This window comes from Rhinoraja longicauda, chromosome 10 (assembly GCF_053455715.1).
Source record: "Rhinoraja longicauda isolate Sanriku21f chromosome 10, sRhiLon1.1, whole genome shotgun sequence".
Lineage (NCBI taxonomy): Eukaryota > Metazoa > Chordata > Chondrichthyes > Rajiformes > Arhynchobatidae > Rhinoraja > Rhinoraja longicauda.
In genome coordinates, this window is record NC_135962.1 from 9,048,615 (window position 1) to 9,062,173 (window position 13,559).

Below are 13,559 nucleotides of genomic sequence, written 5' to 3' on the forward strand. Positions count from 1 at the left end.
TTCTACATCAAGAAAGGATTTGATAGATAACAGAGTGTGAAACTACCTGAATCAGCAAAAGGGAGATCAATCATTGTAGAAGGATTTTTATTTTACCTGTTAATGCAACAATCTAGAATTTGGTGCTTGGAAAGATGGCAGAAACAGATTCAATAAATGGTAATTGGAAAAATATGTGGAAGGAAAGAGTGGGTAAACAAAGGCAGCCACAGGGCTTCCAATTCTATAGCAAAGTGGTGGAGGAACTCAGTTGGTCAGGCAGCATCTGTGGAGGGAATGGGCAGATGACGTTCTGGGTCAGCAGTTCTTCGGACGGATGGATTAATGGGGGGAAATCTGAAAAAGAGATGGTGGTGTAGGGCATGGCCTGGCAATAGATAGATGTATGCAGGTATACGAGGGGGTTGTTGACAGATGGATGGAGTGAGTGACAGCAGCTAGATGTGGCAAAGAGACAAAAGGATGTCAGATAAGGAAAAAAAGGAGGAATGAAATGTAAAGCCATAAGGGGGGGATATGGATGGAAGCGGACAGAGAAGGGGAAGGGGGGGATATATAGGAAATATGGGACTAAGGGATGGGAGGTTAGTGTAAAGAGGGGAAAGGAGCAGTGTAGCTATGGCGGTGGGAGAAATGCATGTGCACCAGGTTGGGGGAGTATTACTCGAAATTGGAGAATTCAACGTCCATATTGTTGAGTTATAAGCTACCCAAGTGGAATATGTGATGCTGTTTCTCCAGTTTGCATGTGGCTTCACTCTGGCAGTGGATGAGACCCGGACAGAAAGGTCGGTATGGGAATGGGAAGTGGAAGTGGAGATGGTTTGCAACCCGGAGCTCCAGCAGTCCTTGGCGGACAGAGCATCCAATTCTACCCCTGAATGAACACTTTGCTCAGCTGTGACCTCTAAAAGCTTGCTGAGACCACCTGACCAGGCCCCCACATTAGGAGAAGTTGCTTGGAATAGAAAATAGGATACAAGCTGGCAGATTGTACATTGTTCAGCACAGTCTCTGGGAAGGATGACTGAAGTCTGTCACGTCAGATTCACCCGATCTTGAGACATAAGAGTCCGCAAATGCTGTCATCTGGAGCAACAAAAAAAAAACTACTGGAGGAGCTCAGCAGATCAGGCAGCATCTGTGTTAAAAGGGATGCTCGATGTTTTAGGTTAGGATTCTGCATCAGGACCATCCCTTTGCTTTACAGTTGCTGCCTGACCTACTGCAGATGTCCTCCAGCAGGTTGGTTTTTTTCCCCCTACTTTATCTTGAATCCAGTTTTACTCACTAATTAGTTTCATCAAAACCACGTCACTTATTGTTACATTTTTATTTCCATAGGATCGGGCTACCAGAAGACAACCTTTCCTGGCCATTTGTCATCTTTTTGAAGTGCAATCGCAGTAATTAAATCTTGTAAAGCTACAGGTCAATTACAAAATGTCCATCAAAACTCCCATCTATCTTAAAATTGGGATGAATAAAAAAGACAAGAAACACAAACTGCGGGAAGTTCTATCAGCTGACATGATTAGCCCACCTCTCGGGGACTTTCACCACAAGTCGCACATTGGAAATAAGGGGGAGAGTGACATGTTTGGGGATATATCCTTCCTGCAGAGCCAAGATGACCTGTCAACCTTGAGTACACTGAGAGATCTAAAAGGCACTGCACCTCCCAAACCCCTGCGACTCTATCTAGGTGAGTCTGGCGACACAACCGCTGCACCTTTTAATCCTATGCAGACAACCTCCATGTTTCCAGATAAACAACCACCAACTATTCATTCATCCTCCTTCCAACACTACCTGCTGGAGGGACCCGAGGATGCCTCACCACATGACAAGCAGATAGTCGATGAAGACCCGCAACAAACTGAAGGTGTAGAAGGCCAGCAGTGCTCAGCCGAGAGAACCATGGACCAATCTCAATTAAACTTATCTGAATCTATTTTTTCATTTAAGCTGGATTTGGGACCTTCAATACTGGAAGATATCCTCAAAATAATGGATAATCACAAATCTGCAACTTCACAGCAGTAAAGCTTTATTAACTGCTTGATGTTATGGTATTGAATTAAAAGACTTTGGATAATGAGCACAATATCACCAAGTTGCCTTAGCAACCAACGTGTACTCTAATGACTAAGGACAACAAAGCATTCAAATAATTAATAAACAGTGCAGGGATTTTTGATTAAATCTACAGATATGATTGACTTCTGAGGATGATATGTTACACAAGATTGATCTGCATTGAGATTTACAAAAGCTGGATTTGAGTTTTTTGAGAACATTTTGATTAAATATGTGTGGCTATGTTGTTTTCTATTCCCAGCCGTAAGGTTACATTGCTGAACCTCTGGGTATAATCAACAGGAGGTCCAAGACTTTAGAGATGGAAAGGGGATAGTGTTGTCCTTCACTTTTCCTCATCTTCCACCCTAGCAGTATGGCAACATAGAAGCAGAAGCAAAACACTTAATTTACATTATTCTCTTCATCTGTTACATGTTGTCTAGTCAATGCAATGACGAATCCACAGTCTCACTCAAAGACAAAAAATGAATAGAAAAGCAGACATGCCAATTTGGGGCTGTGTGCATAACACTTCAAGAAGTTAGATGCATGCACAGAATAAGGACAAGTGCAGAGAAAACTTTACTTTCTATGATGTAAATTAATTGCTTGCTGAAATAACTTGACGTCAACATTCCTGATTACACTGAATGGTGTTCAAATTTCTCCATTCCCAAATTATAGATTACAGCTAGGTGCTGTGTACATAATCTTTTCTCCAAGCCCACATTTGCAGCAAAACAAAATATTCATACACCCTTTCCAACTTGGTTTCATTGAATGAGAGCAATCTCAATTACACGTGAGGGTGAGGTGCTTATTTACTGTGCTCTTCTAGTACAAGTAGATGCAGTCACAGATTAAACCATCCTACAATTAATGGCACAAGGTGCTTTAGTTCAAACTAGGGGTGGCACCCAATACTAGGTGCTAGTATTGCTGCATGATGGCTCCAGAAACCCAGATTCAATCCTGACCACGGATGTTGTCTGTGTGGAGTTTCTTCTGTGGTTTTATGGGTTCTAACAAGTGCTAATAGGTTAATTGCCTACTGTAAGTACCCTGTTAACATAGGTAGTGGCAAAAGCGGAGTTGATGGGCTGAGAGAAAATAAGTTGCAGTGCCACAGGGACATGCTTCGAGGGGGGGGAGGGGGAAACGAGACTGTTGGCATTGCTCTGCTGGAAGCTAGCAGATACCCACGTCATAATAAGTAGATGTTAACTCACCCTGCTGTGAAATTTTACTACAGAAATATTCCAAAGATTCAAAACCTAAAGTTGAAAATAAAATTAGTCTATGCCATGTTCTACATGCCTGGTTATAGTTTTAGACACTGTACTCCAAAGGACTGTTTTGTGCCTGGGGGCACTGGCCCCTTCTACAGCTAACAGAGGACATCTAGTGGTGGAAGAGCTGTCAGTGCAGCAGGTCAACTCGATCCTGCATCAAGTTTCTCATTCAAACCGTGCCCCACAATCTCGTGTCTTTTCCAGCATTATTCATTATTGCATTTTTAGAGGTTAATTTGAAGATTTGAATCTACATTAAATATTTGTTTAATGCTATGTAAAAATGATGATTAAAATTTTTTTTAAACCCCAATCTTTTAAAGTGCAAAATGAAAGTCAATTACTTTTCCACATAGAAATCGAGGGACCGAATCAGAGACGCAAGGGATGATTTGGTGGTGACCAGGATACCACGTATATTCCCTGCTGTTTCTTGAACTGAGTGCTTGACTAAAATGTTAGATCCAAAGCTCTTTAACATTGCGACAGTCTCCCAGTCCTGTTTAAATGCCAAACTCGAGGCCAGGGTCAACAACCTTCAAACTAGCCAACCTTGAATCTGCTATCCTCTTATCCTGAAGCTAACATTCTTCCCCTGTACTATATATACACACACATACACACACGTACACACAGGTTTACTATTCAATATGCCCATGCATGAGAATTAACAGCATTACTGGAGATCTAAATGAGGAACCCTCCAGTTCTAATTACAATCATTTTCTGTTCCTCCTCCTTAAAGCATTGAGGATATGATACCAAAGTATTCTTCAGACATTTCTATGCATGTAGTTTCTTGCAGTGATTCCTCTTGTTTTGTAGTGCAGAAGCAAATTAGGTAGATTGTATTGATTTTCAATGTCACCCCAGCAGACATCAACCAACTCAGAAAGAAAGGGAATCACCTTTCTGAACCACTGCTCAAAAAGTATGAAGTATTCTTCGTGAGAGCTCTCAGTCAGATTTTAGCTGTATAACAGCCTGAAATATCTTTCATGTGTAGGAAAGAACTGCAGATACTGGTTTAAATCGAAGGTCTGAAGGGCCTCGACCCGAAACATTACCCATTCCTTCTCTCCAGAGAAGCTGCCTGTCCCCGCTGAGTTACTCCAGAATTTCATGTCTACCTCTGAAACATCTTTCAATTGTTTCACTCATAGTGGCTCAGGACATTTGCCCCATTGTTGGTGAATTGGTGAATTCAGCTAAACAAAGTGCACACTAGATGACAGTTTCACCTATGCTCTGTCTGCCAAGACCTGCTGGATCTGCCAGTTGCTAACCATTTTAACTTGCCTTCCCATTCCAATTCTGAACTTTGTTCTTGGCTTCCACCATTGGTAGAGTGAGCCCACATGCAAACTGGAAGAAGGTATCACAAAAAGCTGAAGTAACTCAGCGGGTCAGGCAGCATCTCAGGAGAGAAGGAATGGGTGACGTTTCGGGTCGAGACCCTTCTTCCGAATGAAGGGTCTTGACCCGAAACGTCACCCATTCCTTCTCTCCTGAGATGCTGCCTGACCCGCTGAGTTCCTCCAGCTTTTAGTGATACCTTCGATTTGTCCCAGCATCTGCAGTTATTTTCCTGCAAACTGGAAGAAGTGCACCTCATATGCTGCTTGGGTAACTTTCAACCCAACAGTACAAACAATGAATTCTCCAAATTCAAATGAAACACCCTACCATCTATCTGCTTGCCCTGCCGTCCCTCCACCTACTGCGCATACATTTCTCCCACTATCCTAATCACTCTGCTTCTTTCTCCTCCTCAAAATGCTTATCTCCCATCCCCGAGCCGCTCATTCCTTTTATTTCCCATCTTACCCCTCCCCCATGACCCCTTCCACCGGGTCTACATTTCACCCCTCTTCTCTCCTTATCTGACATCCTTTTGTCTCCTCTTCAACTCTAGTCTTTGTCACCTATCCCCTTCATCTATATCTGGAAGTGACTGGAAATGAAACTTGGAGCTTTCTGTTGAGACCGTGCCTACTCACCGGAACAACTCTGGAACCCATCAGGAGGTTTACGGTGCAAATTGTCTATGGTTGGTAGAGTTCTTAACTGAGTCTCACTCAGTGAGTTCCAGTTTCAGTCTTACTCCAGAACACATTATTTAGGCTAATATTCCAGTTCAGTATTGACATCCAATAATTGCCGTATGGTGTGCAAGAAGGAACTGCAGAAACTGGGTTAAACCGAAGATAGAGACAAAATACTGAACTAACTCAGCGGGTTAGATAGCATCTCTGGAGAAAAGGAATAGGTGACATTTTGGGTCGAGACCCTTCTTCAGTTTGGGTCTCGACCCTAAACGTCATGTATTCCTTTTCTCCAGAGACGATGTCTGACCCGCTGAGTTACTCCAGCTTCTCATGCCTAATTGCCACATGATTACTTGTTTACCTCAGTACCTTTTTCTTTCACTTAATCCACGTCTCTCAATATCTAGAAATTTATTTTACCCCTTATTTTGAGATAATGACACTTACTTCTCGACATCATAGCCAGGGTAAATCAACTGCACCGTACCTGATCAATGTCTGAAGAACTTTTGATGTTTCAGTGATATCATGCCTCCTTTTAATAAACTCTGGGAAGTACAAATTCATACTACTTAAATCTCTTCTCATATAGCCAACTTGCCATCCCAAGAATCAATTGGTGAAGCTTGGCTGCATTCCTGTTGCAGGTATATGTAGGTAGAATGCACCAATTTGTGTGTTTTCCAGATACCATCTTACCTGTTATGAGAGTGGCACAGTGGTAGAGCTGCTGCCTTACAGTGCCAGAGACCCGGGTTAAATCCTGACTATGCATGCTGTCTTTACGGTGTTTGTATGTTCTCGCTGTGACAAGATGGGTTTTCTCTGGGTGCTCCGGTTTCCTCCCACACTCAAAAGACGTTCAGGTTTATAGGTTAATTGGCTTCGGTAAAATTGTACATTGACCCTAGTGTGTAGGATAGTGTGAGTGTACCGGGTGATCGCTGGTTGGCGCAGACTTAGTGGGCTGAAGGACTCTTTCCGCGTTGTATCTCTAAAGTCTCAGCCAGTGGAATAAAGTCCACATACCACTTACCAAATTGTTTGAAAGGGACCCCTAAGAAGATTAAGGCAGTCCTATGACAACTTTCAATCTTTAGCCATCTGATCAAGGTTTGTGAGACTTTGCTGTAAGTGAACTGCTGTGCATTGTAACACTGACTAAACTTCAGTGTTAGTCAGTGAACTGAAATTCTCTGTAGGAATGAATATAAAGAGGTTTGGGCCAGTGGGATTTTATTTAATGAAATAGTTGGAAAAATATAGACCAGCGAAATTATTAAACAAAGTGAATTGGAAGTGATTTGTTCATTGGTTATGTGAGCAGGTCACGGGAAGTGCACACTCCTTACCTGACTTGCACAGTCCACACTTTCGAACAAGATTGATAGATACAATTTTATTTTCGAGCCAGGTATCCTTGATCTGCACCATGGAAAAGGTTATTTTGGAAATTGTTTCCATGTTACGGTGTATCCCTCACATCAAACGGCTTTGTGAAAATTCTGTGATAGTTTGAAATTAAAAATGATTGAGCAAGTTTATCCACGATCAGAAACAAAATTTTAGAATAATGTTGGCTCTTCATTACTTGAAGAGCTGATGGCTCCGTCTAGCGGCCTGTCCTGTCAAATTGCTGGCAGTCATATTCTCTGTAATAAGTTATCTCAAAACCCAAGTAGGAAAGCCCATTTAAGCCCTTTCTGCATCCATCTGGTCTTTAGAACTGCTGTCCCATGAACTGTTGATCCCATATATGTGTGGGCTTAATTGCTGGAGTATTTCCTTCCCAAGCGTACAGTGTTGCTGTTAGAACAATCCCCAGGGAATGCTAGAAATTTGCTGTGTGTTAGTCAATGTCTGTGAGGAGTAAACCAATGTTGCTCTGTCGCTTCTGAAACATTGAGCTATTTTTTGCCTTTAACAGCTGACTAACCAATCGTGATCATCAGCATCCACCTTTGCAAATATAGTGGAGAGGAAATGTAGTGAAATCACATCGTCAATCAATAGAAAAGTGGTCTGTATTAAGAAAAGGGCATGTTGAATGACATTGTATAAATACAATTAAAAAGTGCAGAATATAACTGAACATCCTGACAGCAGGAACATTAATATTCCTAAAATCGATAAGGATAATTAGTTTCCAGTGGAAACATTTCATGTGGTTAAAATGGAAATAAAATCCTAGTTAACTAATTAAGTCAGTAAACTAACATTTTGCTCCATAATATGCAAGTTCTCTGTGACTCCTTGCATGGAGAATGCTTATGGAAGTAGTGGAGCAAAGCTGTGCCTATGAGAGTATTTTCACAAAAGGAATACAGAATATTGGATTAGAAGAAGTGTCAGGGAAAGCAGAATGGAGGAATATAGACCTGCTTCCCAAAATCCTCTGTTTGGCATGAGAAAGAACTCGAAAACTCAAAACTAGCTCAAATCTAGATGATGTGTATCACAAATATTTGCCCCTCAAGCCAGACAAGCTGATTGGGCGGTCATTTAGTTCATTTGCCATAGTAGGATCCTACTGTGAATAAACTGACGGTATTGGCTTACAGAACACTATGTGAGGTGCTTTAGAACATATTAAATACATGTAGTACAGAGTCCCTTATTGTGAAAGTGTAGTTAAGTATAGCCCCATTGGTTTCAACATATTTCACATCTCATTATCCCACTCCAATAATTGCAGCAAATTTCTACAAGCTCTTCAGCACATTGTTCTATTAACTGCCTCTCATTAACCAACACTCTATTTGCTGTCAGTCTAGCCAAAGATTTTGAAACATGGTATATTACTGTTAATACCAGGTAATTGAATATTCCATAGCATGGGTTCACTTTAGCCAAGACAGTTTCATTGCAGATCAGAAGCATCACATTCATGGATGATCCTTGCCTATTGTCCATCAGCATTCACAAACCTTGGATGATCTCCTGTCCTGATCATGATGCAGAGGCCATTTGTAATTCCATCCCAATTTCCATCCCAATCGTGATTGTCCAACTCATTTCAGGTAAAACAAGAAACCTAGAGACTAAATAGCACGACTCAGAAACACATTGTCTTTGCAAACTGATCCATTAAACAAACCTAAACATTTCATTCGAAATTGCCTACACTAGCTAAGGTGGTTACACTATCTGGACCAGACGAAGATGGCCATTCTCAAACACACCTACTATCAACAAGTGCCACTTCTATAGTGCTATTATCATTGCAATAACCCAATAAACAAATATTGACATGAATAAACAACGTTTCAGGTTGGGACCCTTTTTCAGACCGATTGCAGTAGGGAGATCAAAACCCGCCTCACCTGTATCCACCTATTACTTGCCTGGCTTTGCCCCACTCCCACCTCTGTTCTAACTTTCTCCTCCCTACTAAAATTAGTCCGAAGGGTCTCGACCTGAACCATTACCTGTTCAGGTCTGCCAGAGATGCTGCCTGACAAAATGAGTTACTCCAGAACTTTGTGTCTTTTTTGTAAGCCAGCATCTACAGTCCCTTGTGTCTGAAAAAATACCGGAGCCGAACCACATAACATTTAGACAAAGAGATCGAAACCATGGTGGTGATAATGCTCCAGAGTTTAGGTCTTAAACCAAAGGCTTAACTATCAATAGTGGAGAAATTAAATTCGAAGGCCAAGAACTAGAGGGAGACACATTTTGGAGGTTATTTGGCAAGGGGAGATTACAGAAATATGGGCAGCAAGACCATGAGGTGAATTTGAAAACAGCAAGGCTAACTTTAAAATCAAGATTATCGCACTCATGCCATATTCCTCAAATTGCTCACCGTCAGCGATCAACCACAAAGACACATTCGCTGGAAGACATGTCAGTAAATAACAACTCCCAGGCAGTTCACAAGCATTATGCAAAATCATCATATCATATCATATCATATCATATATATACAGCCGGAAACAGGCCTTTTCGGCCCTCCAAGTCCGTGCCGCCCAGCGATCCCCGAAAACATTAACACTATCCTACACCCACTAGGGACAATTTTTACATTTACCCAGCCAATTAACCTACATACCTGTACGTCTTTGGAGTGTGGGAGGAAACCGAAGATCTCGGAGAAAACCCACGCAGGTCACGGGGAGAACGTACAAACTCCTTACAGTGCAGCACCCGTAGTCAGGATCGAACCTGAGTCTCCGGCGCTGCATTCGCTGTAAAGCAGCAACTCTACCGCTGCGCTACCGTGCCGCCCTGATTGATGGTAAAGTGTAACAGCATAGCTGTAAGCTCATGGAGAGGTTAACATGACAGCTGTAAAACAACTTTAGTTTCTCTCTTGCAGTTCATAATGTAACCTGAAACTCCAGGCGAGATTACTAGAGTGTAATCACTTCCAGCTCTCAATTACCCTTGAACGGCACATGGGAAATACTAAGTGTGCTTTGAGCAATGCATGCGTCAGGCTCATTGAAGAGTTAAGTAACTCCAAATGCAATCACACACAAAGAGTGAAACAAAGACAGGGTGAGAAGCTTTCTCTTTAACTCTTTTGGTTGTTTATATTCAGTTGATCACAAAGTTATTTACTTAACAGGGAACTCATTTTAGATCCTGTACCTCAACTTCCAGAACACACTCATTCCCCCGGCCTACAGTTGGGAGGTAGACGATAATGACTTGGCAGCAGGACCACCTCCATTATGAGCTTTCCTGTCCCACTTGCAGAGACACGGCATATCCTTCTCCTGGCACGTCCTTACTTACCGCTAATCAGATTGGGGGGGAGGAAGGGGAAGCAATGAGATTCCTTCCGGGCATAACATTAGACTGCCAAAATCCAACACCATCAAATCAAGCTCCAGGTTATCTTTGTAGTTTTGATCCTAGGCCAACCCTCCCATTATCTTTCCTCCCTGGCTAAACTCATATAACACTTTAATTGCCACTTCTGATAATGATTTGGATGCACTTTCAATTCACAGCTCAGATCAATGGGAGATATAAATGCTAAGGCAAATGCTTCTGCAGAATCTTCTTACTGCTACTACATTCTGTAACTGTTCAACATTGTGTGCAGTTTTCTTTTTAGCTTATCCCTTCAAGTGAAATGTTATTTACTCAACAACTCTTAACTTCCTTTTAAAAAAAATCCTTCTTGGGCTTGTTTCATTACGTAGCCTCCCATCAGCAAGGTGTGGATCCAAGTCTCAGTCTGACACTCCAATGTAATATTGAAGAATTTCTGGAGATCCTGTCTTAAGGATGAAGCATGAACTTAAAATCAGATATTTGACCCAGACATCCAAGGAGTTGCAGTGAGTTTTTCCAGAGATTTGAGCAAACTCATAAGACATAGGAAAAGAATTAGACCATTCAGCCCATCAAATTTTCTCTGCCATTTGATCATGCCTGATCTATTTTTCCTTCTTAACCCATTCTCCTGCCTTCTCCCCGTTACTTTTGATGCCCTTACTAATCAACAGCATATCAATCTTCACATTAAAAATACCAAATTATTTGGCCTCCACCACTGTTTGAAGCAATGAATTCCACAGAATCACCTCCCTCCGGCTTAAGAAATTCCTTATCTCCTTTCAAAAGATATATCCTTTTATTCTGAGGCTGTGGCCTCTGATTCTAGACTCTGAAAAATTACTGGGAACATCCTTTCCATGTTCTCTCTATCTAGGTCTTTTATTATCTGGTAGGTTTCAATGAGATCCCCTTCATCCTTCTAAACTTCAATGAGTACAGGTCCAAAACTATCAAACGCTCCTCATACGTTAACCCATACATCCCCAGGATTATTCTCGTAAATCTCCTCTGGACCCTCTCCAATGCTAGCACATCCTCCTTCAGATATGGGGCCAAAACTGCTCACAATACTCCAAATGTAGCCTTACCAGCGCCTTATAAAGTTTCAACATAACATCCTTGCTTTTATATTCAAGTCCGCTCAAATTGAACGCTAGCATTACGTTTACCTTCCTTACTACTGACTCAGGTGTCAAAGGTTTGGGGAGAAAGCAGGAGAATGGGGTTAAGAGGGAAAGATAGATCAGCCATGATTGAATGGTCAAATACAGTGCATTCAGAAAGTATTCATACCCTTCACTTTTTCCACATTTTGTTACGTTACAGCCTTCTTTTAAAATGGATTAAATTCATTTTTAAATCATCAATTTACACACAATACCCCATAATGAAAAAGCGAAAACAGGTGTTTAGAAATTTTTGCAATTAAAAATAAATAGCTGAAATATCACATTTACATAAGTATTCAGACCCTTTACTCAGTACTTTGTTGAGGCGCGTTTGCAGCCTCAAGTCTTCTTGGGTATGACGCTACTAGCTTGGCACACCTGTATTTGGGTAATTTCTCCCATTCTTCTCTGCAGATCCTCTCAAGCTCTGTCAGGTTGGATGGGGAGCGTTGATGCACAGCTATTTTCAGGTCCGTCCAGAGATGTTCGATCAAGTTCAAGTCTGGGCTCTGGCTGGGCCACTCAAAGACATTCACAGGCTTGTCATGAAGCCACTCCTGCGTTGTCTTGGCTGTGTGCTTAGGGTCGTTGTCCTGTTGGAAGTTAAACGTCCGCCCCATTCTGCGGTCCAGAATGCTCTGGAGCAGGTTTTCATCAAGGATCTCTCTGTACTTTGCTCCGTTCATCTTTCCCTCGATCCTGACTAGTCTTCCAGTTCCTGACACTGAAAAATGTCCCCACAGCATGATGCTGTCACCACCATGCTTCGCTGTAGGTATGGTATTGGCCAGGTGATGAGCGGTGCCTGGTTTCCACCAGATGCGATGCTTGGCATTCAAGCCAAAGAGTTCAATCTTGGTTTTATCAGGCCAGAGAATCTTGTTTCTCATGGTCTGAGACTCCTTTAGGTGCATTTTGGCAAACTCCAAGCGGGCTGTCATGTGCCCTTTACTGAGGAGTGGCTTCTATCTGGCCACTCCACCATAAAGGCCTGATTGGTGGAGTGCTGCAGATATAGTTGTCCTTCTGGAAGGTTCTCTCATCTTCACAGTGGAACTCTGTCAGAGTGACCATCGGGTTCTTGGTCACCTTCCTGACCAAGGCCCTTCTCCCCCAATTGCTCAGTTTGGCCAGACGTCCAGCTCTATGAAGAGTCCTGGTGGTTCCAAAGTTCTTCCATTTAAGAACGACGGAGGCCACTGTGCTCTTCGGGACCTGCAATGCTGCAGAAATTGATTTATTCCCTTCCCAAGATCTGTGTCTCGACACAATTCTGTCTCGGAGGTCTATGGACAATTCCTTCGTCTTCATGGCTTGGTTTTTGCTCCGACTTGTACTGTCAACTGTGGGACCTTATATAGACAGGTGTGTGTCTTTCCAAATCATGTCTAATCTATTTAATTTACCACTTGTAGACTCTAATCAAGTTGTAGAAACATCTCAAGGATAATCAATGGAAACAGGATGAACATAAGCTCAATTTTGAATGTCATAGCAAAGGGTCTGAATACTTATGTAAATGTGATATTTCAGTTATTTCTTTTTAATTACTTCGCAAAAATTTCTAAACACCTGTTTTCGCTTCTTCATTCTGGGGTATTGTGCGTAGATGGATGATAAAAAAATGAATTTAATCCATTTTAAAATAACGCTGTAACATAACAAAATGAGGAAAAGGTGAAGGGGCCTGAATACTTTCTGAATGCACTGTGTATTTGCTACGCTGCATTCCATTTGCCACTTCTTTGCCACTCTCCCAACCTGTCCAAGTCCTTCTGCAGATTCCCTGCTTCCTCAACACTACCTGCCCCGCCAGCTATCTTCGTACCATCCGCAAACTTGGTCACAAAGCCAGCAATTCCATCTCCCCAGATCATTAACATATAACGTGAAACGTAGTGGATCCAACAGACCTCTGCCAAATACCACCAGTCACTGGCAGCCAACCAGAAAAGCCCCCCTTTATTCCTACTCTTTACCTTCAGCCAGTCAGCCAATCTTCTATCCATGTGCCTTGTCTCTAATACCTCTAACATCTTGTTTAGCAGCCTCACATGGCACCTTATCAAAGACCTTCTGAAAATCAAAGCAAACAACATCCACTGTCTATCCTGCTTGCTACTCCCTCACAAAAAAATTCCAACAGATTTGTCAGGCAAGATTTCCCCTTGACA

At 42.1% G+C, this 13,559-nt stretch overlaps 2 protein-coding genes across 2 annotated transcripts in view; one reads left to right on the forward strand and one right to left on the reverse strand.

Annotated features, from left to right (window-relative positions):
• dnajc17 (DnaJ (Hsp40) homolog, subfamily C, member 17) overlaps positions 1-13,559 on the reverse strand; it is a 95,217-nt gene that overhangs the window by 19,863 nt on the left and 61,795 nt on the right. The window lies entirely within an intron of this gene.
• LOC144597189 (cdc42 effector protein 2-like) lies at positions 1,444-2,046 on the forward strand. Its single transcript, XM_078406181.1, has one exon. The coding sequence runs from the start codon at positions 1,444-1,446 to the stop codon at positions 2,044-2,046; it is 603 nt and encodes a 200-aa protein (XP_078262307.1).

Excerpts from the sequence above, each read along its gene's own strand:
- LOC144597189 (XM_078406181.1), top strand. The coding sequence starts at position 1,444 with ATGTCCATCAAAACTCCCATCTATCTTAAAATTGGGATGAATAAAAAA.